Source organism: Hemitrygon akajei, chromosome 22, assembly GCF_048418815.1.
Source record: "Hemitrygon akajei chromosome 22, sHemAka1.3, whole genome shotgun sequence".
Taxonomy (NCBI): Eukaryota; Metazoa; Chordata; class Chondrichthyes; order Myliobatiformes; family Dasyatidae; genus Hemitrygon; species Hemitrygon akajei.
Window position 1 is genome coordinate 35,956,027 of NC_133145.1, and position 26,994 is coordinate 35,983,020.

Genomic DNA, 26,994 nt, shown 5'->3' on the forward strand with positions numbered 1-26,994 from the left:
GAGTGGTATCATAAATCGAACTCCAGAATATCACCTCCTTTCCTCCATCCCTCGCCCGCACCAAACATCTCTTTATGTATGAAATCCTATCTAATGTCTGCTGGGATTTGATTGCTGCGGGGTGGCATTTATTTGCAGATAATCCTAGTTTCATTAACGTTGAAACACTGGCTGTCTGCCTGAAATGCACGCGTGTAAGGGTGGGTATGTAGTTGCCACCTGATACTATAAGTGTGCCCAAAGCTGCTCCTGAGGTCACCTATGTGAACTGCTGTTGATCTGAGCCTAAATGCTGTGCAGAGTAATGTCATATTGGGACAAGTAATCTAAATGCACCATTTAAACAGGTACAACACATTACTTAAAGGCAGTATTCTCCGTAAATCAGCTTTGTTATCCACTGTTATTGTAACCTTAAGTGGAGCTATATTTTATGAAACAGAAGACACAGATACTATAGTAATTTGGAGAAGTGAACCAGACGTGAAAAAATGCAGAAGAGGGCAGCTGGATAATATCTAATAATAAACTGAAGGGTGTAGCTAGATATAATGGTATAACAACTTGGCAAACTATTTTGGGTGGAGCAAAACAGCTGAGTGGATTGGAAGCTAGAATAAAAGTTCTGACAAAAGAAAACTGAGCTGCTCATTGGAAATTTCGAGCAGCTGAATCAAGGCTTCAGAAATGGGGACCCTTCATCAGAAATTGACCTTTATAAACTCTGCCAGTGTTTTTTGTCCAACACTTGGCTCTAGCACTCTCTCCTCTTGAGACTGACGTGCGAGAATGCAAGTCCTGCATCTTTAATGTGACCTTTCGATATATTTTTCTGATGGAAACATACTCTGTAGGTGCTGTAAAAACCTATTGAGACTAAGCTGCTGAAGATTAACATGGAGTGCTGATTGCTTGCCTTATTACAAATAGAGCAAAAATCTGAGGTGGTTGCAGTTATTAATCAACTCAGCAAGCATTCACACAGACCATATTGTACACAAAGGTGTAACTGCAGGAAGTCATCAGGTAGGTGGGAAGCAGGCAAAATATTAATCAAATGGTGCAAAACACCCTGGGAAGAGCTATTTAGAAAAGTAACCTGCTGGACTGAGTGATATATTTCTGTATTTCTTCCCCTGTTTGCCTCTACATATCTGTAACTATCTCAAAATTGCATTTCAAAGAGAGTAAATTCCCCTTGTGTTAGGAACTACCTGAGTAAATCTCTTTTCGATGCATCCAGTGCTAGTCAATCCTTTGTTGAATAGGGTAACCATACTCTGCAAGGTACTCCAGGTACGGCTTCACCAGAAGCCTATACGATCGTGACAGTACCTACCTGATTCTACCAGGGATGAAGCTAAGAGCTGGAAAGGTGATTGGCAAAAGGGATACAGAGCTGGAAAAGGGGGTGGATCATGGGATAGGAGGCCCAGGGAGAAAGAAAGGGGGAGGGGAGCACCAGAGGGAGATGGAGAGCAGGCAAGGAGTGATTGTGAGAGGGACAGAGAGAGAGAAAAAAGTGGGGGGGGAGAGAGAGAGGGATAGATAAATGAATGAATGAATAAATAAATAAATAAATAAATAAGGGATGGGGTAAGAAGGGGAGGAAGGGCATTAACGGAAGTTAGAGAAATCAGTGTTCATGCCATCAGGTTGGAGCCCACCCAGATGGAATATAAGGTGTTGTTCCTCCAACCTGAGTATGGCTTCATCTTGACAGTAGAGGAGGCCATAGATAGACATATCAGAGTGGGAATGGGACATGATATTAAAATATGTGGCCACTGGGAGATCCTGCTTTCTCTGGCAGACAGCATAGGTGTTCTGCAAAACGGTCTCCCAGTCTGCGTTGGGTCTCACCAATATATAGAAGGCCACACCGGGAGCACCGGACACAATATACCACACCAGCCAACTCACAGGTGAAGTGTCGCCTCACCTGGAAGGACTGTCTGGGGCCCTGAATGGTGGTGAGGGAGGAAGTGTAAGGACAGGTGTAGCACTTGTTCCACTTACAAGGATAAGTGCCGGGAGGGAGATCAGTGGGAAGGGATGGGGGGGAGGCAAATGGACAAGGGAGTCGCATAGGGAGCAATCCCCGTGGAAAGCAGAAGGAGGGAGGAGGACCCGTCCAACTCTGTTAGTTTTATCAATGTTGTCAATCATAATTTAAATGAAACCATGTTAACTTAGTTTAATTGCATCAAGCATCTCTTAATGAAAGGCAATTTCTTCCTTGTTTCTAGACTACAGTTTCTGCCAACGACGGATGTAAAGCTGGCAGGCATATGATTACCTGCTTTTTGTCTTGAGGTTTGAAAAAACACCCAATCAATCATACCAGTCTCTGAAGCTACTTCCTTTAGAAACCTGTGGTGCAGGCCTTTGGGATCTGGTGACATGTCACTTTATATACTGCAGTTTTTGACCTAATATTTTCCATCATCTCTTTTGCTAGTTCATCTTTCTCCTGGATCCCTCATTCTGTCTAGTTCAGATAAATTTCAGCTCAGGCTTATTAACTAGATTTTTAAGTGTCTATTCACTGACCTTTCCCTTCTTTCTTTACCTAGTTCAATCTGGACCACACTACCTTCTCACCATTATAATTGCCCTTCCTCAAATAGATGCATGGGACAAATCTATGGATACATCCCATATCCCATAGATATATCTATGACTAAAGTTTGGTTCAGCTTTCCCTGAAGCACAACCAACTTCATAAGCATCTTGGGTAATAGCAATTTTGCGTTCACCGGAACTAGATTGCACACTTCCAATACGGAACCAAAAAATAATTAGTATATAAACATTTGTAAAAGATTTCTCTAGCCACAGAGTAGAATTTCATAGCATTTTAAATAACCATATAACAATTACAGCACGGAAACAGGCCATCTTGGCCCTTCTAGTCCATGCCGAATGCTTACTTTCACCTAGTCCCACTGACCTGCACTCAGCCCATAACCTTCCATTCCTTTCCTGTCCATATACCTATCCAGTTTTTTTTTAAATGACAATACCGAACCTGCCTCTACCACTTCTATTGGATAGTTTAGTGACACAGTTGACAAGGAGTGAATAATGGATCAGTTTGCGTTAATTGAAAGGAGCTAAAAATATTAGATGCAATGACAAAATGTGACCACCTAAATCTATTACTCTATATGGATCTTCTGATCTTCAACGAACAATTGCTGCTTTTGTCAAAGAAATGGGGATGCATATGACTTGTATCTTCTTTTGCCGCTGCCCCTCCCAGAACAGCAAAATTTTCACTGTCAGGTTGAGTAGATAGGGACAAAGAAAGGAAATGTAACATATATAGTGTAAAACTATTCAGGAGCAGGATGTGGAGATCAAAGAGTTATTTATGAATCTGGCTGATGGAAAGTCTAGGTGGGTCAGAACAGGAAACCAAGCACAAACAGAAACCATATAGAAAAGCTTTGATTAAAAAGATATTGCCCAACCCACTTAAGAAAATGCTGATTTTTTGTTGTAAATGGATAACCATCTGTGCTTGCAGAATGAATCTGTGCAAACTCTATATTATTATTGTATGGTATCTCTAAGCAAGTTGGCATTTGTAACTGTTCAACTTGGCGTTACATTCTAACATTAATTCCAGCAGAGTTATAAATCTTCCATATTTATGTATATGTTGCTAATGATTAGTTCTCAAGTCTACTCCACCAGAACTCATTTAAAGCAGAGGATGACTTTGAATGGTTTCAGATGTCTTTTTAACCAAACCAACTTAATCCCAAACCATACAATGATTGATCTCCCAGATAAAGCTTTCCACCTACAGTTTTCCATTTGTACCCTTCACTGGCTTGAATGTCACAGGGGAGCAAACAGACATGGAGAAGCCTGGCTCTATAAGAAAATTGCTGGAAATGCAAGCTGAACCAGTCTCCATCTGAAAGAGAAAAACAGGTTAATGATCCCTGTGGGCTTTTGCTGAACCAGTTAGTATTTCAGAGTCCTGCTTCTGTCTTATTTTTCAGTCTGTCATTTAAGACTCTTTTAATTTTTTAATACTATCATTTTCTTTTGCTTACAATGAAGTGTTTAAAGGTGATGATACATTCCTCAGTCAATAGGTATAAATGGTTTATTATGAGGACTAATTTGTAAATGTGCTACTTTTTCCTTCTGGGTGTTTTCAATCCTGCATAACTGCTCTCCGTCCCACATATCCTAGTGTGTCTCATCAGAAAACTCCTCATCTGGAGTTTCATATATCTAATAAATTTTTCGCATTAGTGAGCGAAGAATGAAAGTTCTTTCATTTTTTTCATTCTTCATTACAGGTCTAGTTTACTTGTATATTCCATATTTTTTAACCTTTAAATGTATTGAACATTTGCTTACTATTTGAGTATCGCAGAGCTGAAGGCATCCTTCAGTTGAGAAAGGAATTGCTGTACTCATAATGCAATGTAGAAGATGGAATAATGTACAGCCGTGAAAGGCATCAATGACAAATAGGCAGCATTTGAAGATGCGCTGTGAATTGATCAGAAAAAAAACTTTAAAAGGAGGTTGTATATCTCCTGATGAATCATTTCAAGAGAAATAACTTATTTTGATAAACATTTGTTCTACACTGAAGATTTCTTTCTCTGGATTAGCATAGAAGAATACATTTTCCCTCACCAAAGTGTAATTACTGGTGTAATTATTTCAAATATCCATTGCCTGCTTTCTCAGTAAAGAGCCTGGAAGCTCCAACAAAATCTCCAGCATTGGACCAATTGAAACGGTGCTTCACTAACTTGAAACTATAATGATAAGGAGAAATTTCCTCTTACTGTATAATGGGTGAACCAAATCTATTTTTATTTATCTCTGTCATTAGCCCTTTCTCCAACACAACTGTTCTTAGTATTAGTATTATATTTGGCTTCCATATCAGTTTGGATCATGTACCTGACTCACCACAAAGATTATCCATTTTCCTTATGTCACATGTTGAAACCCTAATTCTCATGACTACTACTTCTACATTAGAACATTCTAATTATGTCAATGATTTTGCTTTACCATGTACTAACATTTATTACTTTGAGTTAATCCAAAACTCTTCTTCTGTTTGCGGACATACCTAGCAGAATGAGTCCTGATTAAATGCCGTCTTCATGTTAAAATTCTTGTCCTTGTTTCAAGCTCCTCTCTGGATTCCTATCACCTTGGCCCTAACTCTCTTCCCTTGCACAATGTCATGTGCAAGTTTATAGTTTTTTTTGTTCTATTTAATTTTGTTAAACATAGTGAGGTATTTTATATTCTAATAAACCAAGTTCCTCAATGATTTGGCAACTACAGAAATGCAAAGAGCTATTAAATTCAAAGTGAGTTTATTTTCAAAGTACATGTGCTTTGCAAATATACAAAACTGAGATTCGTTTTGTTGTAGGCATGCTCAGTAAATCCAAGAAACATAATAGAATTAATGAAAAACCACACCCAACACGATAGACAAATAGCTAATGTGCAAAAGACAACAAACTGGGCAATTACAAAAAAAATGTAAATATCAAGAACATGAGATGAAGGGTCCTTGAAAATGAGTCCATACATTGTGGGAACAGTTCCGTGATGGGGTGAGTGAAGTTATCCTCACTGGTTCAAGAGCCTGATGGTTGAGGGGTAAGAACTGTTCCTGTACCCGGCGCATTGAGGGTCCTGTACCACCTTCCTGATGGCTGCAGTGAGAAGACAGCATGACATGGGTGGTGGGGGTCCTTGATGATGGATGCTACTTTCCCGTTTCGATGTGCTCAGTGGTGGAGAGAGTTTTACCCAAGACGGACTCCGCCCTATCCATTATATTTTGTAGGATTTTCTATCAAGGTATTTTCATACCATACCCAGAGTATCTGAAGGTTACATACATATAAATTTTAACTAATCTCAATTCATTCGTTCAAAATGATCTGAAAATTTCATTATTGTAGTATATAGCTGGCTCCCAAATGAAGCTAGGATTATAACTTTGATTACTCTAACAAGAAGTTCATTTATTTTCTTAAACTAGAACAATTCCTTTGTTCCAGTTCTAACTGATTTTTGGTCCCTAAAAATACTTATTACTTAATACTTATTTGCTTTTATAAAGCCACCTCCAGGATGGCTTCTTACAAAGTCAAAAAATCAAAATCAATGTCAAAAATCCTAATTATTCTTAATTACTCAGCTCTCTAAGACTCTGGCACAGTCTCCTGATTTGTGTGTGTGTGCTTCCCCCCAGAGTTGAATGTCTCCCACATTGTTCACCAAAAATAAGACTGAGCATTAAACTAACCAGTTTTCTTTGATTTTGTTTCACCACATTTTGTATTTGTTAACTTTAGTTCTGCTATTGTTTTCCTCTGTGTGTGAAGTCTAAAATTTGCAAGTCTTTTTTTGATGCATTTCTATTTCAGTGCTTTCCGAAAATGTTATCTAGTTTCTTATCGAGGTATAATTTACAAAACCTTGTAATGAAACCTTGATAGATAATTAAAGCAGGGTGGAACCTGAGGAGATGGTTATGTATGTTCATGAAATATCATCAAATAGGCAACAAAGAAACCCTTCTGGAAGCTCTCCATAAATTTTTAAACGTACTTTGAAGATGAGTTTAATTTGAAGGGAGTTTGAAACTAGAATTGAGGTTAGAACTCAATCTGTTCAACAGTTTGACAAATTTTTCAGAAGGATGAGGAAAAGTTGTCTGCTGTACAAAATGATAGTTGGTGTACTTTTTAAAAGTTAACTTTGTATTTTTTGGGACTTTTAACTTTAGACAAAAAGTTCACTTTTAACAAAAGTGGACAGCTGTCTTTTGACCTTTGTTAAACCCGTAGGATAACGTGAGGAAAGCCAAGGGAGCAAGATTTCCATTTAGTACAAAATGACTCATTGTCGGCTTTTCCATCCCTGAGCTATACGTGGTACTTACAGTTCCATCTGCACTTCTGGGTACAGTTCGTTCTATTTTGTGATGCTGCCATTGCACACAAAGGTTAATATAAGGCATTCACTTTTCCTTTTTAAACTGCATGGCTCTCAGCTTTGTTTCAACTGTCGGAAGTCCATTGTTTGAGTTGTTAAGTAATTCTTTTCCTTTGGCTTGTACGTGGCATATACAGGAAATTCAAAGGCAGTGGGCTGAACGGTAAATCTTTTCTAACGGCCACCCTGAGATTTATTTAACGGAGGAGGAAAAGGAGTAAAGCTTCATTCAATTCCTGTAGCAGTAATGAGCTGCACCAGAATTTCTGGCAAAGGATAAGTAATCTTGCAAATGTTCAGTCTTAGCTTGTCTAGTCATCTAGTCACATATCAATTTTTATATACTTTTATAGAAATGTATTTTGTCCTTGAATTCCTTTTAAGAAATCATTTTAAAAATTTGTTATTTTATTTTCTTATGTTGTAGGAATAGTGGGAAACTGGTTCAGTTGGAAGTACCATCTTCCAGTCCATTCCAGTTACCCAACTGATCAAAGACGATCTTAGTAATACATTGTAGCATGCTTCCAGCCTTGGGTTAGTCAAAATGATCCTTCCAATTCTAGTACTAATGCATTTCCAAGCAGAAATTCATCTTTCCTATCTCCTTCCTACTGGAAGCCATCTGCCCCTCATCCTGCCCTACCAGCCTCTTTCTCACTCCTCGTTTATCAGTTCTGTGTCCTCACTAGCTTCCCTCCACTCTCTTTCTCGTGCAGTAGGGTTTTGACCTAAAATTTCAATTGAACCTTTTCTTTCACGGATGCTGTTTGATCCACAGAGATTTTCTAGAATTTTTTTTTCTCCTTCTTTGCTACAGAATTCAGTATTTCCAGGATTGTGTCTCCAAAGAAAAGTCAGGTTAGGTGATACGTCAGCTGAATCAAACTGCAGTAGACACAGTGCCGTCCAATATGTTTCAGCATGTATATCCTAGGATAATGCAATTACTCAATAATTCTAATCTTTAATTTGCTTTATTTCTGGCTATATGGACTCCTAATTTATTGTTTGGCTTGATCATACAGAAATCCTTAAAATACAGACTTGTTCCCTTGGTAACATATGCACATCCATCATGCGCTACCAGAAATATGCAGAGGGTACACTGAGCCTCTAAACTTGGTAATGACTACAGAACGACTCACTGATACCTTCTCAATGTTGTGAGCATTGAATTGTATTTATTTTTTTATATATAGGCTGATCTCAAAAGGGAATTTCATGCAGCTTTGCTCCCTCATTTTTCATTTTCCTCATTCAGCCCAACTGATGGGGGCATACTGTCATTATTTAATTAACGCAAAATGTAGGTACATTGGGAAAATCAGGTTGGTGCTGGATCCCAAGCGAGACAATTTGTAGAATGCCTACAAGGTTACTTTTTAGAACAGCTTGTGGTTGAACCCACTAGTGGAAAGGCTATTCAGGATTGGTGTTGTGTTATACACCGGGCTTGATTAGGGAGCATAAGGTAAAGGAACCCTTAGGAAGCAGTGATCATAATATGATAGAATTCACCCTGCAATTTGAGAAGGAGAAGCTAAAGTCAGGTGTATCAGTGTTACAGTAGAGTAAAATTATAGAGGCATGAGAGAGGCGCTGGCCAAAGTTGATTGGAAGGGGACACTAGCAGGGATGACAGCAGAACAGCAATGGCTGAAGTTTCTAGGAACAATTAAGAAGGCTGAGGGATAGATACATCCCAACGAAGAAGAAGCATCTAAAGGCAGAATATCATAACCATGGTTGGAAATGGAAGTCAACGATAACGTAAGAAAAGGGAGGGCATATAATAGAGCAAAAATTAGTAGGAAACTAGAAGATTGGGAAGCTTTTAAAAACCAAAAGAATACAACTAAAAAATCATAAGGAGGAAATAGATGAAATATAAATGTAAGCTAGCCAATAATATCAAAAGGATACCAGTTTTTTTCAGCTTTAACAGTACAATGAATAAAAGAGAGGCAAAAGCAGAAATTGGACCACTAGAAAATGAAGTTGGAGAGGTAGTCATGGGGGATCAAGGAAATGGAGCACATGCTTAAGAAGTATTTTGCTTTAGTCTTCACCGTGGAAGACACTAGCAGTATGTCAGAAGTTAAAGAGTTTCCAGGGGCAGAAGTGAGTGCAGTTGTAATTACTAGAGAGGAGCTGAAAGGTCTGAAGGTAGATATGTCACCTAGACCAGATGGACTACGTCCTGGGTTTATGAAAAAGGTAGCTGAAGAGATTATGGAGGCACCAGTAATGGCATTTCAGGAATCACTAGTCTGTTCCAAAGGACTGGAAAAATGCAAATACCACTCTACTCTTCAAAAAGGGAGGGACGCAGGTGCAAGGAAATTACAGGTCAGTTGGCCTGAATTCAGTGGTTGGGAAGATATTGGAGTTGATTACTCAGGATGATGTCTTAGGCTACTTGATAAATAAAACAGGCCAATTTCAGCATGTATCCCCCATGGGAAAATCTTCCCTGACAATCTGTTGGAATTCAAGGAAATAACTACTGCATCAGGATAGACAAAGGAGAATCGGTGGATGTTGTGTATTTAGAATTTCAAAAGGCCTTTGACAAGGTGCTGCAGATGAGGCTGCTTAACACAATAAGAGCCTATGGTATTACAGGATAAATACTAGCATGGACCGAGGATTGGCTGATTGACAGAAGGCAAAGAATAAGAATAAAGGAAACCTTTTCTGGTAGGCTGCCAGTGACTTGTGGGGTTCTGCAGAGGTCGGTGTTGACTACTTATTATGTTATATGTCAGTAATTTGGGTGATGAAATTGATGGCTTTCTAGCTAAGTTTACAGATGAAGGGGCAGGTAGTGTTGAGGAAGCAAGGAGATGCACAGAAGGACTTAGATTAGGAGAATAGACAAGGAAGTGGCAGATGAAATACAGCATTGGGGGTGTATGGTCTTGCACTTTGGTAGAAGAAATAACCGTATGGACTATTTTCTAAATGGGAAAAAATTGAAAAGTAAAATATGCATAGGGACATTGTGCAGGATTCCCTAAATTTTAACTTGCAGGTTGGGTTGTTGGTGAGGAAGGCAAAATGCAATGTTAACATTCATTATGAGAGGACTATTTTATAGGAGCAAGGATATAATGTTGAGCCTTTGTAAGGAACTGATGAGGACTCACTTGGAGTATTGTGAGCTGTTTTGGGCCCCTATGTAAAAAAGGATGTACCGTACTCATTTTGGAGAGGGTTCGGGGGAGATTCACTATAGAAATTCCGGGAATGAGAAGTTTATCATATGAAGAGCATTTGATGGCTATGGGCTTGTTTTCACTGAAATTTTGAAGAATGAAGGGGGATCTCATTGAAACCTATCAAATGTTAAAAGGCCTAGATAGAGTGGATGTGGAGAGGATGTTTTCTATTGCGGGGGAGCTTAGGACCAGAGGGAACAGCCTCAGAATAAAGGGATGTCCATTTAGAATGGAGATGAGGAGGAATTTCTTTAGCCAGAGGTGTTGAATCTGTGAAATTTGTTGCCACAGGCAGATGTGGAGGTGAGGACATTGAGTGTATTTAAGGATGAGATCGATAGATTCTTGATTAGACAGGGTATGAAATGTTATGGGGAGAAGACAGAAAAATGAGGTTGAGAGAGAAAATGAATCAGCGGGGCAGACTCAATGGTTTGAATGATGTAATTCTGCTCCTTGGTCTTATGGGCTAAAACTTAAGCAGGGAGTCTGTTGACCTCCATGTGAAGGGGTGTGCCAAGAGTAGTACTGTCCAAACTTTATGTTCTGAGAGATTTTCATTTATCAGTTTCTTTGCAATTTGTCCCATCACAATCCAGCTTCCTTTTTTAATGTTACCAGTTTGAAACATAGGATACAGCAATTAAATCTCAGATTTAAATCCTCCTTCTCAAGGGCATACTGTCATATGAACCAAATTGTATTGGCTCTGATTTAAGCCATTTTTGGTGTGGTTGGAAAGTATCCAATTAAGAAAATCTACTTTTGCAAAAATCATTAAGTTCAAAATAACTTGACAACTTCAAGTGCACTGTAATCTGTCAAGATTGCAAAGAGAGAGGTAAAAGGAAACCATTTTAATATGAGAAGGGAAGGGAAACATGGATAGATATAATCAAATCATCCTCAATTTACAATTCTACCGCCAGGACTTAATAACTTTTTTAAAAGCTATTATTAATGCTTTTTGAGATAGTGATTTAGATGCATATCATATTTTTTACTGAGTTAAGTATTGTATGTAATTAGTTTTGCTACAACAAGTGTATGGGACATTGGAAAAAAAGTTGAATTTCCCCATGGGGATGAATAAAGTATCTATCTATCTATCTATCTATCTATCTATCATGCCGTCTTTTTGTTGTTGTTGTCAGATTACGGTATACCCATTATTTTTTAATGTTTACAAGAAAACTAAATAAAGCCCAAGCTGTAGTTTAGCGTTAGCTTTCTTTTTCTTTTCATAACAAATTTAAAAACAATGCTATCTCCCGAGCAAGATATTTACCAGCAGCTTGATTACTTACTATGAAATTCGCACTTATCCAATACTGTACTAACTCTTAGGTGCAGGCATCAGTGTGCTGAAGGGAATACTTCCCAGAACTTCCTAATTCCAAAATTGAAAGATCCTCCTGTGATTAAAGTTGGAAAATTTAGAACATAGACTAAGTAATTGAGTGGACACATAAAAATTGAGAATGCACTACCCTTTGATATACTCGGTGTTTTTTGCTTTTAAATGTAAATTAAAGATGCATGTGTAGGAAGATTTATTAATGTACTTTCTTCCAACTTCACCACTTCCACAACAGACTTCGAACTTTGGACATAGAATTTATGAGACGACTGAGCAAGGTGGTAAACATTGTCCCTGTCATTGCAAAAGCAGACACTCTAACACTGGAAGAAAGGGATCTCTTCAAGGATAAGGTAAGCTATTTACATTCCAAATATCATTTTAAAGTTAATAATTATCATAAACGTAACAGAATTTCTTTTCATTATTTTGCCATCTGCTTTCAAGGAGATTTCGGTTGCTTGAAGGAAAATTGTACATCGTACAATTATACACTGTTTTATTTTAGAATTGTATTTGGAAGCAGAGAATTTAAATGGAACCATGGGTGTTTCTGGTGATGCAGATGTTATTTTCTAAGTTTACATACAGCAGTCTGTGATATGTCCATTTGTTGTATTCTTTGTGCCAGATTATTTCAAACTGTTCAAGACAAAGTGTATGGCTGCTTCAGGTTTAGTTATACTATGATGCTTCTCATGAACTCAAAGTGACCCCTTAGTGGTTTGCAGCCAATGGAGTATTTTTGAAAATGTAATCCTGTTGTGATGCAGGATGAATCATTGAAACTAGAAAGATTCCAAGTACTGTAATGAAATGCTGTGAATACAGCCTTGACATATAGAGGGCAAGATCCAGTATCTGTTCATATCTGTCTGTTTTCTCATGATTGAACATGTAGATATTGTGGTTCGAGCAATATTGGGCTGAAATGCATTTGTCAAGAAGTCCTAGGCTTATTTTTTAGGGCTACTATACTTGAAGGAGTGAGCCATCCAAGGCTACATGTCTTGCATAAAAATTATGTTTCTTTGACGTGACGGAGATCATGTGAAAATTTGCAACAGAATTATAGATGAGCTCTAAAACTGTTTAATTGGGGCTAGAGGTTAGTGCCAGATTTTTATTTTAAATGGTGATGCATTTGGTCAGTTTCAATAAGACCTTCCTTTGGTCAGCATTGACCATGGGTACTGCATCCTCGCTGTCTGTGTTGAAGTCAACACACAAGCCAGGGCAATACAAAATGGAGAGCAAGCATGCAGCAGGCTCCCCTTCTCCACGCAGCTGATGAATCCAAAGGAACAGCAGAGACTGATACAGTTTTGCACCAGGTTGTCGCAGGAGTTGCCAGTCAGTGTTAAGCTCACTGCCGTACTGCCTTAGGGACTCCAGCTCCAGTTTATTTTCCTCAGGGTTTACTCCCAAATCCTTACCCATGAGTAGGAATAGCCACAAGGCAGCGGAGGTTTGAGATCAGAGTGTTCCTTCTCCTAGGTGAACTGCCAACCACAGCAGACGAGTCCCATCTGCCCAACGCAACTGGTTTTCAGACGCCAGTAACCCACCTTTGCACCATCTCCTGTCAGTAAAAATAGTTCCCCTGGGTTTAGTAACTAAGCCAACATAAAGCCCAGGAGCTGCACATAGTTGTGAAAGATTATTTGAGAGGCATGTCATTTGGTGTATTTAATTGGTAGTGGGAACTTATCCCCACTACACGCCCCTCCTCCCAACTATGACAGCCTTGGGAACCATCAGGTTCAGCCGCTGCTAACTAACAATTGAACTAGAAAATGCTATGTTAATGAGATGTTTACAATGATTTTATATTTTCCAATTAACCATTTGGCAAATACCCTCATAGGCTGTTGTTATCACAGGTATAAATTGCAGCTAATTAGAAACTATTTGTTTAAGGTGGGATGGGAAACTAGATTTAACACACAAAGGACAATGTAGTTTCTACAAATGTATTTTCTACAAACAACTTCTCAGTCTTTTGGCTAAGTGCAAGTGTACATGGAAGTGTACGTCTACATGGACTGACTAGAAGTGGACCTCCATTAATGCTGACTTTGAGAACAGAAGTCTAGAAGAATTCTTCATGATCAAGTGGTGCTGATGAGAGTTTAACCTGCTGACTTAGGGATGGATCCTCGTGTTGATTGGGAAATCAATCTATCGCTCGTTCCCAGCAGTAAACATTCCAATTCGGTCAGCGTGACTGCATCGGCAGGAAGTCTTGGGATCTGAAACACTGCCAGGGTGGCACCGAAGGATCTCAGTGGGGGAATCCTTTCAACTGTGATCCCTTCATTGGGAAATTCCTGCTGGAGTATTGCATGTTTAAGATGAAGGACATCTTCTATGTCCTAAACTTCACCATTAGCAGCTTCTTTGAAGTCTTCAAGTATATGCCGTGATGGCAAAAGTTGAAGCAGGATTTTTGGGAAGGGAAACAAGGCACCGCTGTTGCTGTTGAAGACACGGCCACTTTTCACTATCCTCACCCAGAGGAAGTGTGTGATCATGATGTATATTTTCAACCTACATATGCCTCCTGGGGGAAAACTCACCTTCCTGGCTCGTTATGCTGTGGGAGCAGGAAAATGTGTGGATGTCAAGGACATATTTGTGATTTGACAAGTAGTGCAGGATGAGGATAGATGCAAATAGCTCCATCATCCACCCTCCCTCAGTCTTTTCATTGGTGGGAACATGGAGTCTGCCGGTCAACCCAGCTGACCATAACTGGAACGTGCCTGGATGTGTGGTGTCCCAATACGTCTGCAGAAAGGCTATGAGGCCATGAGATGCAGGGAAAGAAAGTGTTGCCATTCTGTGTGGGGATGCAGGGCATCTGTACAATGCCTGCTGAAAATGTGAGTACCTATGCTCAGGTAATCAGAGAGGGATCTGGCACAGGCTGACACACAGACGGGGGGGGGGGGGGGGGGGGGGGACGACGACGATGTCGAAGCTGATTGTGAAGCTGCTTGGCCTCAGAGAATATTGAGGAATTAAAGAGGGAGCATGCAGGATGGAGAACCTTGAAGCCCTCCTCCATTGCCCTGTGTGATGGTGGGAAGCGGCTCCCAGGACAACATCAAAGTTCTCATCCACAAAATGGTCTAGAAACAAGGCAAGAAAGAGGGAACTGCACCAACTCCAGACAGAGGTGCAGCAATTTTTGCAGTTGGGTGGGGTGGGGAGTGTTGTGGATGTGAGGGAGGAGTTATGCAAGGTAAAGGACTGACAAACTCAGATTTTCATCTCTGCATTATGCAAAATCATTTTACAATCCAGAGTCTGCACTGTGGCAGGATGAAACATGCTCACGCTCCTTCCAGAAGGTTCACAGGGAGAATTCTGTGATCCACAACCTTGAGAAGAGGTTGGCTCAGTAGCATCCTCCCAGAAGGATCTACTGAGGATCTGCAGATGCTTCTATTTCAGTCTGTATGACAGAAAGGCCACAGACAGCGCAGACTCCTAGAACTTCCTGTCCTCTTCCATTGAGATCTTTGAGGATAGCAAGTGGGAGAATCTGGACCAGCCTATGTCCCTGGAACATCACTCCCACTATTGGCTGCTGCACCAAGGACAGTAGTAGGGATGAGACAGTTGCTCATCTCTTTGCACGCTGTCGTTTTTGCGAAGAGCGTGTGGAGAAATATGCCTGGGCCTGTGTCACGGTTCATCCTCAACAGCTGCGTTTTAGATTTATGGGCTGTTCCCAGGAGCACAATCAAAGACAGACCTAAAATGCTGCTGCAAGACCATCAACTTGGTGAAAGACGCACTTTGGTCTGCTTGTTAGCCTGCCAGCACGTTGGTGAATATTGCTGATATTCCAGGCTGCAGGAGTACATGCTAGGGACGCGCTGAAGCTTTGTGCAGCTACCGCGAGGGCAAGGTGGGGGCGGACCACTGTATAGTGTTCTTCTGCTACTGGACATAGAGGGGCCGGGTTGGGTGAGAAAGTCCCTCATCTATTATAGTAGTGTACCACTCCAGGGGGCCACGAGTGGCAATAGTGCTATTGATTTTAAGAAAAGTAAATGAACACTACTTAACACATTGTCTATAAATGTAAGAATGAAACATTGCGTAGTTTATTCTTTATTTTGAAAGAAGTTTATTTTGGTTAAATTTTTTTCAACTGAACTCATGAATGCAAAGTGGGATGAAAGGTAAGATTTCATTTTACTTATTTAGAGAGAATGCAGAACAGGCTCTTGTGGCCTGATGAGTGGTACCACCCAGCAACCTACCTATTTAACACTAGCCTAATCAGAAGACATTTTACTATGACAAATTAACCTAGTGACTGGTACGTCTTTGGACTGTGGGAGGAAACCAGAGCAAAACCCACATAGTCCATGAGGAGAACGCACAAGCTCCTTAGAGACGGCACCAGAATTGAACTCTGAACTCTAGTTTCCTGAACACCCCGATCTGTAGTAGCTTTGCACTATTCCCTATCTTTCCGTGGCTCCCCAAACCTCTGGTTTGGAAATTTTTTTTATATTAACTTAAGCTAATAAAGGAACATGAGATTTTGCTTAGTGATCTAATCAATCTATTAAGACTTTCTACATCCCTCCTGTTAAACTGCTTTGTAAACATTCCCTCTTTGGTGAATCTTTAGGTGTTTTTTGTTTAAACTGCCTTAGACTAGATAATCAAAGAACTGTTAACTCCTTACACTAAAATTAGAAGCACAGCATAAAACAATAAAGCAAGACCAATTTTCAGAGTAATTGGGTTTTCCAGTAAATTTCCTATGACATCTGTGTGGGTCTCTTGGCAATGGAATATGAAAAACATATTATTTTTGTGTAGGTGGGTGTGATGATTATGGGAACTGAGGAGTATTATACTGTGCTTGGAATAGAATAGTTTAGAGTTAAGTTAAAGGTTTCCTCTGAATGTGATCATATTGGAAATACCTTCTGATTTCAGAGCTTTTTGTACGATGGTATTGTAAATATTACAATCACAAGAAAATCTGCAGGCACTTGAAATCCAAACAAACACACACAAAATGCTGGAGGAACTCAGCAGGCCAGGCAACATCTGTGGAAAAGAGAAATCAGTTGACGTTTTGGGCTAAGACCCTTCATGAGGACTGGAAAGGAGAGAATTCAGCATAAGAGTGTGAAGGAGAGGAAGAAGTGCTAGGTGGTGAGTGACAGGTGTAACAGGGGGAGGGGGGAAATGGAGAGCTGTGAAGTTGATTGGTGGAAGAGATACAGAGCTGGAGAAGGTGGAATCTGATAGGAGAGGATAGTAGGGTGTGGAAGAAAGGGAAGGGGAGGAAACTAGTACGTAAAGAGATAAGTGAGAGAAAGGGACAGGAATGGTGAAGGAAAGGAGGAGCATTCAGTGGAAGTTCAAGAAATGGATGTTCATGCCCTCGGGTGTCAGAGTATTCAAAGATAAAAACAGGTTCTTTAGATTGTACGCTTCATGTGTCACATGACACTGGGTTTCAGTTGGGTCTACATGAACAAGGTTTTAGGGTATGTTACAGATTTCACCAGGATGCAAGTCAGCATACTTGCCCAGCTACAACACAAAGTGTTTTTTGATGTTGTTTTGGTTTACTTTGTTCCGTAGGATAAATTGAAAACTAATTAATTGTATGTTGGCAAAAATGAAAGTACCAATTTTGGCTGAGCTGCAATTAAGCTGAAAATGTTAGAAACACTCAGCAGGTCCGGCTTGCATTCTCTCTACAGACTCTCCCACTGTTCAAGTGAAGCTGTATAGATAGTGGGGGATAGTACCTCATCTTTTGGATAAGTATATTTTAGCTTTGCAGAATCAACACCGAGTTCCAATTTAAGTAAAAACTATTGGTTCCTTTTTTTTCAGTCAACAGCTGCTGACAATCATTCAACGATTGCCCTCTGTACTTCTGCCAGACTCATTGCTCCTTGAGCCTTTATCATCCTTAATTTGCTAAGCATCTGTTCAACAATTTATCTTAGTTGATCTTTTCTTTCTTCTCTTTTCCCCTGCCGGAGTGCATGTATAAATAACAATTCCTTCTACAGCCTTTTCTAACTCTGATGGACAGACATTGATAAAAACATTTTACACTGGACACTTGATCCTCCTGATGTGTTTATTTCAGCACTTCATACTTTTATTACAGCTCTTTATATTACAGCTTTCCAATATCATCATCGTTTGGCTGTAAAAGCACAATTATTGGTTCAAAGTTGGTCTAACTTTCTGTTTATTTGGTGGAATATTTTTTCATATTCATGTTCAATAAAACTGCAAGTTTATGATTTTCCTGGAGAGAAAAATAGTAAACTAAGAAATATGAACTATTTTATTTTCTTGTACATCCTTTGCAACAGTTGTAGACACAAATGTCATGAGCTGTCAATATATAATCAGTAACTTCTGTAAATCGTTCTGAAATAAATATTAACTAAGTTTATTAGTTTATGCATTATCAATTAGTAATCCTAATCAGTTGACACTGAGATATATAATTATGATTCCTCCTATGAGTTTGGAATATTTAACTCTCAAAGCCCTCTTGTGTTCTTAACTGGAATGACAGGATATATATTTTAACTTGTTACAGATTTTCATTCACTGGTCCATTGGGTTTTATTACTAGTTCAGGTTTATGATTTGAAAGAGTTTCTTGGTGTATGTAGGAATGACTAGCCCTCTAAGGGATATTTTTGAAAGATTTACTGACGTTTAAACAAACTTAGTGGATTTTGGTTGAGCTACCTTTTGGGGTATTTTTTTGCTAAGGCCTTTACATGCTATCTTGCTCCCCCTCTCATAGAGCAGTGACTCATTCCAGTGTTTCGCTTGCTTGAATGAAAAGGTCTGGGCTGTTATTACAGTTTTTGAAATTATTGCATAATTGGTTTGTTTATGTTGGAAGAGGAGAAATAGAAAAGGCGGAAAATCCACCAGTTGGTGTTTCGTTTTCCATTGTTACTAGCTCAAGCACACAAGTGTATCAGATTGCTGTTTACATTGTCTTTGTTTTTTGTACCTGCCTTCCTCTGGAATTTTCCTTTAGTACAATATGACCAGTGTAATGTTAAGTCAGAAAGTACATACAGCAATAGGGGTGAAAGTAAGAAGAGGTCAGAGCGTTGATTGTGATGAGACAACATTGCTAAGAAATTGGAATAATCTTCATCCCTGTTCAGCAACATTTTTTGTGACAAATTCTCACCATTCAAAGCTAATGATTATGAAACAGCTTAGATCTTTTTGATGAGAACTATTTTTCACAAAACAAATGCCTTCTGCTGTAAGTGATAAACATTGCCATTTACAGTGTGATTTCCAAAAGGGACTGTATTTCCAAATCCAAGATCTTTTCCTAAAATTTCCTTGACAGCTATAAACTATCTTGCATATCAGCTGTTGGTGAAATAAAAATAAAAAGTTGTTCACTTCGTGCTTTGTGTTGGATATGACAATTGTATTTCATCATGCAATTTTAGCCTAAGGATCTATAACTCAGAATCCCATTTTAAAAAAATTGTGCAGCACTGATTAAAGATGCACCCAGTCAATTTTAGTCATTGGTTCTAGGGTCATACATCATGACATTCTGAGCCAATAGTGGACCTCAGCAAAACCAATCAGATAATTTGCATAGTACTGACCACGTTGAAGCTTTAACTTGAATTGTCTAATCTCTCATGAAAATTCCAACAATTTTTCTTCAGTGATTCATGTAAACCCACAGTGATTTTAAATACTGTTATTAAATCTCTGCTTTAATCCCAGTCTGTACAAGTAACTCCAGCCTGTCCAAATAACTGTGGTTCCTCATCCTTAAAAACATATTTGTGGTTGTTTTTGTAAAGTATTCAATCTCATTGCTTTGGCTAAGGCTGAATTCGGTGTTCTGCATGGGTTAAGTATTACTTCCTGGATTTTGCATTCGATATATTGACATAAAGTTCAAAATCACAGATCTTAATTGCCTTTAAAATGTAATTAATAAAGAGAATCCAATCGTTAAATGATTCAGCCAAGCATACCTTCTGATTTCCCTCCCTTCTGTCCTCAGTGGAGCCACTATCCTGTTCAAAATTAACATGGTTTAAGTCTCCCTTTATCACTGATGCATATGTCAGCAATTTCTTGGCAATTCTGTGCCACTGTCTCTTATCTGCTAAGAATATCTCCACCATGTGGCTAACTGATGCTTGTAAGGAAAGCAACCCGAAAAGCATTGTAGTATCAGATGGCAACAACAGCTGCACATTACTGATAATGTCTGGAGACAACACTCATAGATTTGTGAGAACAGACATGGGGTAGGTAGGGAATAGAGCATATTGCGATTAAAGAGATTTGATCGAGAAAAATGAATTAAAATATAATTTTTAGCAATCTTTTCCTTCAGAAAACACAAGTTACTTCCTCTGCAGATTGGGAAAGTGCAAAGCAAAGCAAGAATTTAAGTGTATTTGGTTGATCTCTGGAAAATCTTTAATAATGAGGGAATCACATTAAATGACATGGTAGCTGGACATAGAATGTTCAATTTAGTGTTATGCCAGATCTACATGGAACTCTAATTCTGAAGCAATTCTACAGCCGTGTGCTCAGTAATAATTTTATTCACACTTGCTTTTTGTTCTTCTATATAGTAATAATGAATCTGTATCGTGCCTGATAAACCCATATGGAATGTTTATTTTTTTACAACTATCTCAGTCGGTCAGTGCTGAGAAGTCTATTCCATTTACATTGAATTAAAATCAATCGAGTTACTCAATAGTGGAAATATATAGCTTGACAGATTCATGGTGCTACTGGGGACAGGACGGTGCAGTTACCACATCAGAAATTTGTAAAATAATTCCTTTATTTCCAAGCAATTTACACAAAGACTGGCACATAAGTGGTTAAAAGGTGACAAAATCAGACTGTCTTTACGGATGGAAAAGTGAAGACGTGAATAGCTTCACAGGAGTTGTGTCTTCTGCACAAACTTCACAAGGTTGCACGGACCTCCAAGATATATCTGGAAATCGACATCAAAGAAAATGGAGCATTGATTATAAGCAAGATTAATAATACATTTCCTGTAGTTTGAACACAAGTTAACAGACACTGATAGAATTCACATATATCTGCACAGTAATTGGCTGAATCTTAATGAAAACCATTTTGTTTCTTTGCAGATTAAAAATGACCTTCAGAAGAATGACATAGATGTCTATCCTCAAAAACAGTTTGATGAAGATGCAGAGGATCGCCTATTAAATGACAAAATTAGAGTTGGTAGAATTTATTTCTTCTAATACCCAAACATGCATTGCTCAGAAATGCCCTCCTGTTGCTTAATTTAAAAAATGACTTTGCAATGTGACATTAATTATATTCACTATTTTGTTTAGTTAACCAGTAGACTGCATAATTATTTCCCTTAAAATAAATGTTGATCAAATACATTCATTTTGAATCTTAATGAAACCCCTTAAATGGGCATCATTTATTTGGCTAATGGTTGCCCATTTTGGGGTATTGTATTTCACACTGACTTGATGAAGAAACCAGATTTATTTTGCTTCTGGTTACATTGCTTCTGGTGGCCTGAAAATTGTCTTCAAATGATTATGTTTTCATTTTATAAGCAAATATACAAATTAAATTCCATGTTCCCAGATTTAAGCACTACTTGGGTAAGTATTTTATTCTCTGATCATGATAATTTATCTCACTTGTGTCCTGATTTGCCATTATATCTAAAACAATGGTGAGGATTCTTCTCTACCTAGATGTGAAGGAAAGACCACTTTAATCTGGATTTAATCTAGAATTAATGGCAATACTGCCAACATTTGCTAATATCCATGCGATTGAAAGCAAATTTGGGTTTTCAGATGCAGTTTAATGTAAAATCCTGCAACCATTCTCAGTGGCCCTGGGCAGTCAAGCTGAAATTACCTCAAGGATATAAATTTTGGTGTCACCAAGTGGGAAATGCCCTGGGCCAGATCATGCTGATTTTTGCCAATGATTATGGTGAGAACTGCCAGCACAAATCTATTGAACTTGTAAATTCTAGACTTCTGCACATGACATTGAAACATAGGAATCTTGTGCATGTTGACAGATCTGAATGGACAGATTATTAGTTCACTACTGCTAGATATTAAGACAATTTGCGCTGGGATTCCTCAGTATTATAGTGGGAAATATCCTCTGGGATCAATGCCAGATAAAACCCAGGGCAAGGCCCAAGGTTCCATTAATCTTACTAAGAATAGGATAGTATGTAATAGAGACAGATAATACTGTATGTTTTTTAAACGATCAATTTTGCCTTATTTTAATGTTTCCAATTGTGTGTGTTTTTGAGAATTTAACTTTTTCAAAATAATTATTGCAATATCATTTGGAGATTTGTATTAAAGGTACAGCAAATAAGATCAATAATCCCTTTCCCAGCCAGCAATGCCCTGCCCCAGTGGTTTTTGCGATGGAGCCTCCTTTATGACCTACCAGAGCCCTGTCACTGTGCAGACTACCTATTGGACCCTGGGTTGCAGAGGGTCAGTGAGGGATGCTCTTCCCAGCCAGCCAAGGTCCCTGCTTCATAGGTGGACGACAGCTGGCAAGGAGGCATTTCAGAATGGGGAGTGGGAGGTGGGCAGGCAAGGAGAAGTAGTGGGTTTGAGTGCCTGTCTGGATTGAGTCAGCATGATTCGACCCATTGAAAATCTTAGCATGCACTTAAAACCTTAAAGTAACCAAGTCATAAATTAGGCTTAAGATAAAGAATTTTATAGAAATGCATAAAATTTCCTTTGTTCACAATTATTTTAAAATATAAACAACTTAAAAATTAAAATATGTTAATATATGATGTGAATTCTAATTATTTTTGCTCAATGCAATGCTTAACAGTTATTAAAATAGTTTTCATGTATGATTCTCTGATATCATTAGCTGTGCAGCTGGCTTGATGACATCATAGCTACTGGACCCCAGGGACTGCACTTTGTACGGTCCTTTCCCAAAGGAGAGGTTAGCCAAACAGTGAGAAGGGCAGGAAGTTTGCTGTTGAGCACCAAGTTAAAACTTTCCTTCTATTTTCCATCCTAAGAATGGAATTGTTATACACTGTTGTGTATTTATGGTTGGTCCGCTATAGATATAACCTCAGGAGCTTTTCCACTGCTATATATGTCCTCTTTACTTGTTAACCATTGTGTGTGACCACTTTGTATATGCATGATGCATGTAAGGAAGTTAATGCCAAAGGACACCTACTGAAAGTGGGTGAGAAGTTGAACCACTATCCACACCAAGTCTGACTTGACCTAGACTGAAAGGCCATAAAACAAGTTTATATCATCAAGATTAAAGGCGAACAGCTACAAACATATAACATGAGCCACTTTTAGAATCAGTGAGGAATCTATTGCTGACCTGATATAAATTTATTATGAATGGACTCTATTTTTTTTAAAAAGCAAACTTGCCATTAAGACAATTTCTGTTCAAGGACCTAGCTTTCATATTTCACTTCCATATTATGCAGGAAATGGTGCCTTTTGCTGTGGTTGGAAGTAACCTTGAATACCAGGTAAATGGAAGGAGAATTCTTGGCCGGAAAACAAAGTGGGGAACTATTGAAGGTAATTCATAACATAATTTTAACTAATTAGATTCAAAGTTTAGAAAAACACAGTGTTACGGTAAGAAAACTATTCTTTAAATCTATCACCTGCACCAGTGTTTTTCCTCAGATGAGTAATTTACTCTAATTCAATTATTAAGTAATTTCAGAATTCATCAACAAATTTATTTACTTATTGCCATAGAGTGTGGAATAGGCCCTTACACCTTTCAAGCCACGCCACCCAGCAATCCTCTCCACAGGTTTACTGTTCTTAAATGCATCACAAAATGTTTTTAATCCTAATCTTAAAGTGGAAAATGATATTGTTTCATAAATTTGTGATATGGAAGTTTTGAGTGAAATTTTCAATGAAGCGTGCAATGTGGAAAACTAAAATAATCTTTAAAGTTTAAAAGATCATTTCTTTTTTAAATCCTGTTATATAGAAATAGATTATAAAGCACTGAGAACTATGCAACATTCAAATTTCTCAGGACTTTATGATTGAAAATCATTTTTTCTGGAGTAGATCATGATTGCAGTCACTTCATTACCACTGGAAAATCTGACTGGACTCTTCCTAGCATCGCTCAGTCTTGTGACAATGACATAGTTCTCCCATCAAAGGACGATATCAGTTCCGCAGTGTTGCGATCTTTCCACAAGCATGGCAATTCAATGCAGTTTACAACTGAAACTTGTTCATAAATTGCAGTGTTTTCACTGCAATAATTTTGTCATTGCATACCGTACCAGGTCCTTTCCTTTACAATTGGTACTTTGCTCATTCACAAAAGACTTGTAGAAAAAGAAATGCTTTCATTGCAGATTTTAATGAATGCAGAATGTCTGTCAAGGTGCTCTTTTCCCCCCACGGTTTTCTGTGAAATCTCTGGTTGCTTACGGCAAGCCTGTCGCATGTATTCAGTTTATTGTCAATATGATTATAATTTTCTATTTTTAAAAGAGTAAACAACTTGGCTTTACAAATGTCCACTCAGCAGCACCTAATTGTTTATCTCAACCAGCTTATACATTTTATTATGCAGGCGATATTGAGAACTTGAACTTTATTCAATTCATTTCAAAGTTTGGTTTAGTCGATGTCCCTATTCTAACTGAAGTCCGGTTGAAGTACTTTGTAGAGAGAACTGTGCCTGCAGTGTTATCACTTCAGGGAGCAGTGCTCACACTGGGATCCACTCTGGTATTGCCCATCAAAACCCAAACACTCATTGGAAAGAAAAAGAAAAGAAAAGCTTGGATCAATAAAAAACCTTTCATGATCTGTTTATCCCAAGGAACTTTTCCAACCAACGAAATATATCTTGAATTATAGTTGGTGTTGTAGTTTGAACTACAGCAACCAATATATACAAAGCAAACAAAAATGTAATAATGACCATGTAATTCTTTAGGGGTGTGATTAAGGATTAAATTGTTGACTTTGTCAGAGATATAAAATGTTTTGCCTAAAAGAGCAGACAAAAGCCTCAGTTTATTATTCTGGTTAAATGATGATGCCTCTGACTGTCAGCTCTCTCTCAGTACTGTCATCCTGTACTTATGTGTTCAAATCTTGCTTGGAATTTGAATTCATAGACTTGTAACCTGAAATAAACTGACTACTGAAAATAGGTCATTTAAATCATTTTACTTTCACTTCTATAACTTGTGCTGTTGTTAAAGGACCAAAACAGACAAAAAGTCAACCAGTTATCCTCCCCATAGATGCCTGACCGTCTGTGATTATTGGAAAAGAAGTGTTTATGCTCCCGTAACTTTGGAATGAACCAATGCACTTTTATCCAAATAATTGTCCACTTCAAATTCAGTCATTTCTGTAATGTGTCAAAGAAAATCAACAGCCAAATTATGCACAAGATCTTGCTACTATGGATATGATGTTAGGTGCTCTGTATTTGTGTTGGCTATAGAATATGTAGCTTCACTCCCCAGGAGCCTGATGTGCACAGAAAGGAACGAAATGCTTGCTTGCATTTGCATAGGACCTACTGCAACCCGAGGAGCCTAAAACTTTCATGGTGCTAATTGAATGAGTACCAGAGAATATTTTATGTCCATCAGAGTAGGAAGGCAGAGTCTTGATTTAACACTTAAAGCAGAATCAGAAGCAGATTTATTATCACTGACACATGGTGTGAACATTTTGCTTTGTGGCAGCAGTACAGTGCAAGACATTAAAAAACTAAAAGTTAGAAAAATGTATAAGTAGTGCAAAGGAGGAATAGCGTGGTACTGTTCATGGGCCAGTCAGATTGTGGTGCGGTAGCATGGTGGTTAGTACGACGTTTTACAGAACAGGCACCCCGGGTTCATTTCTCACTGCTGCCTGAAAGGAATTTGTATGTTCTGTCCGTGACCATGGACGTTTGCTTTGGGTTCTCCGGTATCCTCCCACAGTTGATAGGTTAATTGGTCATTGTAAATTGTCCCATGATTAGGCTAGGATTAAATTGAGGATTGCTGGGCTTGAAAGGCCAGAAGGTCCTACTCCATACTGTATCTCAATAAATAAAATCAGGTGGATTAGGAAAAGAGTGTAGGTCTTCAGGCTCTTGTAATCCCCTCCCTGATGGTAATAATGAGAAGAGGACACATCCCAGATGGTGAAGGTCCTTAATGATGGATGTTGTATTATGAAGAAACACATTTAGTAAATGCCCTCAAAGGTGGGGAGGCTTTTGCCCATGATGGAGCTGACTGAATCCTCAACCTTCTGAAGCCTCTTTTGTTTCTGAGCATTGGCGGTGATGTGACCAGTCAGAATGCAATCCACCATCTAACTGTAGAAATTTGCTGGAGTCTTTGGTGAGATGCCAAACCTCCTCAAACACTAGATGGCTTATGGTGACATCTGGAGTCGATACTGATTGTGGTGAACTACATATACCTGTCTGGACACGCCCCCTGCTGACTGCTCCTGTGGCTCCTCCCACAGACCCCTGTATAAAGGCGATTGAGGTCTGAGCCCGGCCTCTCTGTCTCCAGGATGTAGTATGGTGGTCAAACACTGCTTGTTCCTTCTTCCAGTCAATAAAAGCCGATATCTCACCTTTACGTCTCAGAGTGAGTTATTGATGGTGCATCACTGATATAAATTTTTCAGAGGAGATCAGCCTGAGTCTTGTGTTTCTGCAGTAGGGTTTGTGCCTATAAATTTCTGGCAAAGTTGCTGCCTTTAGGTCACAGAAGAAGCACCAGCTTGCAGAATCTAATAATGTGGAAGGTAAAGCGTCTTTGTATTTCTTTTGTTCCCAGCTTTTTCTCTGTACTATTCCCTCACACCCTAATATATTTACCCTCTGCAACATCCAGTTTGAAACTGCCTCTAATCCAGTTTGTGTAAGATACCCAAATTTTGGCCAGTCAAATGGTGTACTGCAGTTTTGAATAGAATGGTTTATAAATGTAAAACTAGAGTTTTTATTGTGTATGCTATAAATACTATAGGGTTAAATTGCATTCAAAATTAGATTAGTTTTCTAAATTGTGCATGTTGCTTAAAATTTCACTCGAAACTACCATATTCACAAATTCAAAATCTATGAAGCAATCTATTTTTTTCAGTTTAAACTTTGGATTACAAATGTGTTGTGATGCATTTAAGAATGGTAACCCTGTGCAGCATTATAAATATGGTTGAACTGATCCAGAATTCATCACTTTCTGCCTGTTTTCCAAAACACTCAGCTACCCAGGTCCATCTCAGCTTTGAATGTATCCATTAAGTTTAC

General features: G+C 38.7%; 1 protein-coding gene across 9 annotated transcripts in view; it reads left to right on the forward strand.

Moving 5' to 3' along the window:
- LOC140714630 (septin-9-like) overlaps positions 1–26,994 on the forward strand; it is a 307,344-nt gene that overhangs the window by 272,867 nt on the left and 7,483 nt on the right. For all 9 annotated transcript variants that reach the window (XR_012095957.1, XM_073025984.1, XM_073025987.1 and 6 more), the window contains 3 exons: positions 11,828–11,945; positions 20,790–20,885; positions 23,156–23,252. Coding sequence is in view for 8 of the 9 variants with exons in the window: in XM_073025984.1 (XP_072882085.1) it covers positions 11,828–11,945; positions 20,790–20,885; positions 23,156–23,252 (311 nt within the window). In the remaining variant the exon portion in view is untranslated. The remainder of the gene's footprint in view (positions 1–11,827; positions 11,946–20,789; positions 20,886–23,155; positions 23,253–26,994) is intronic.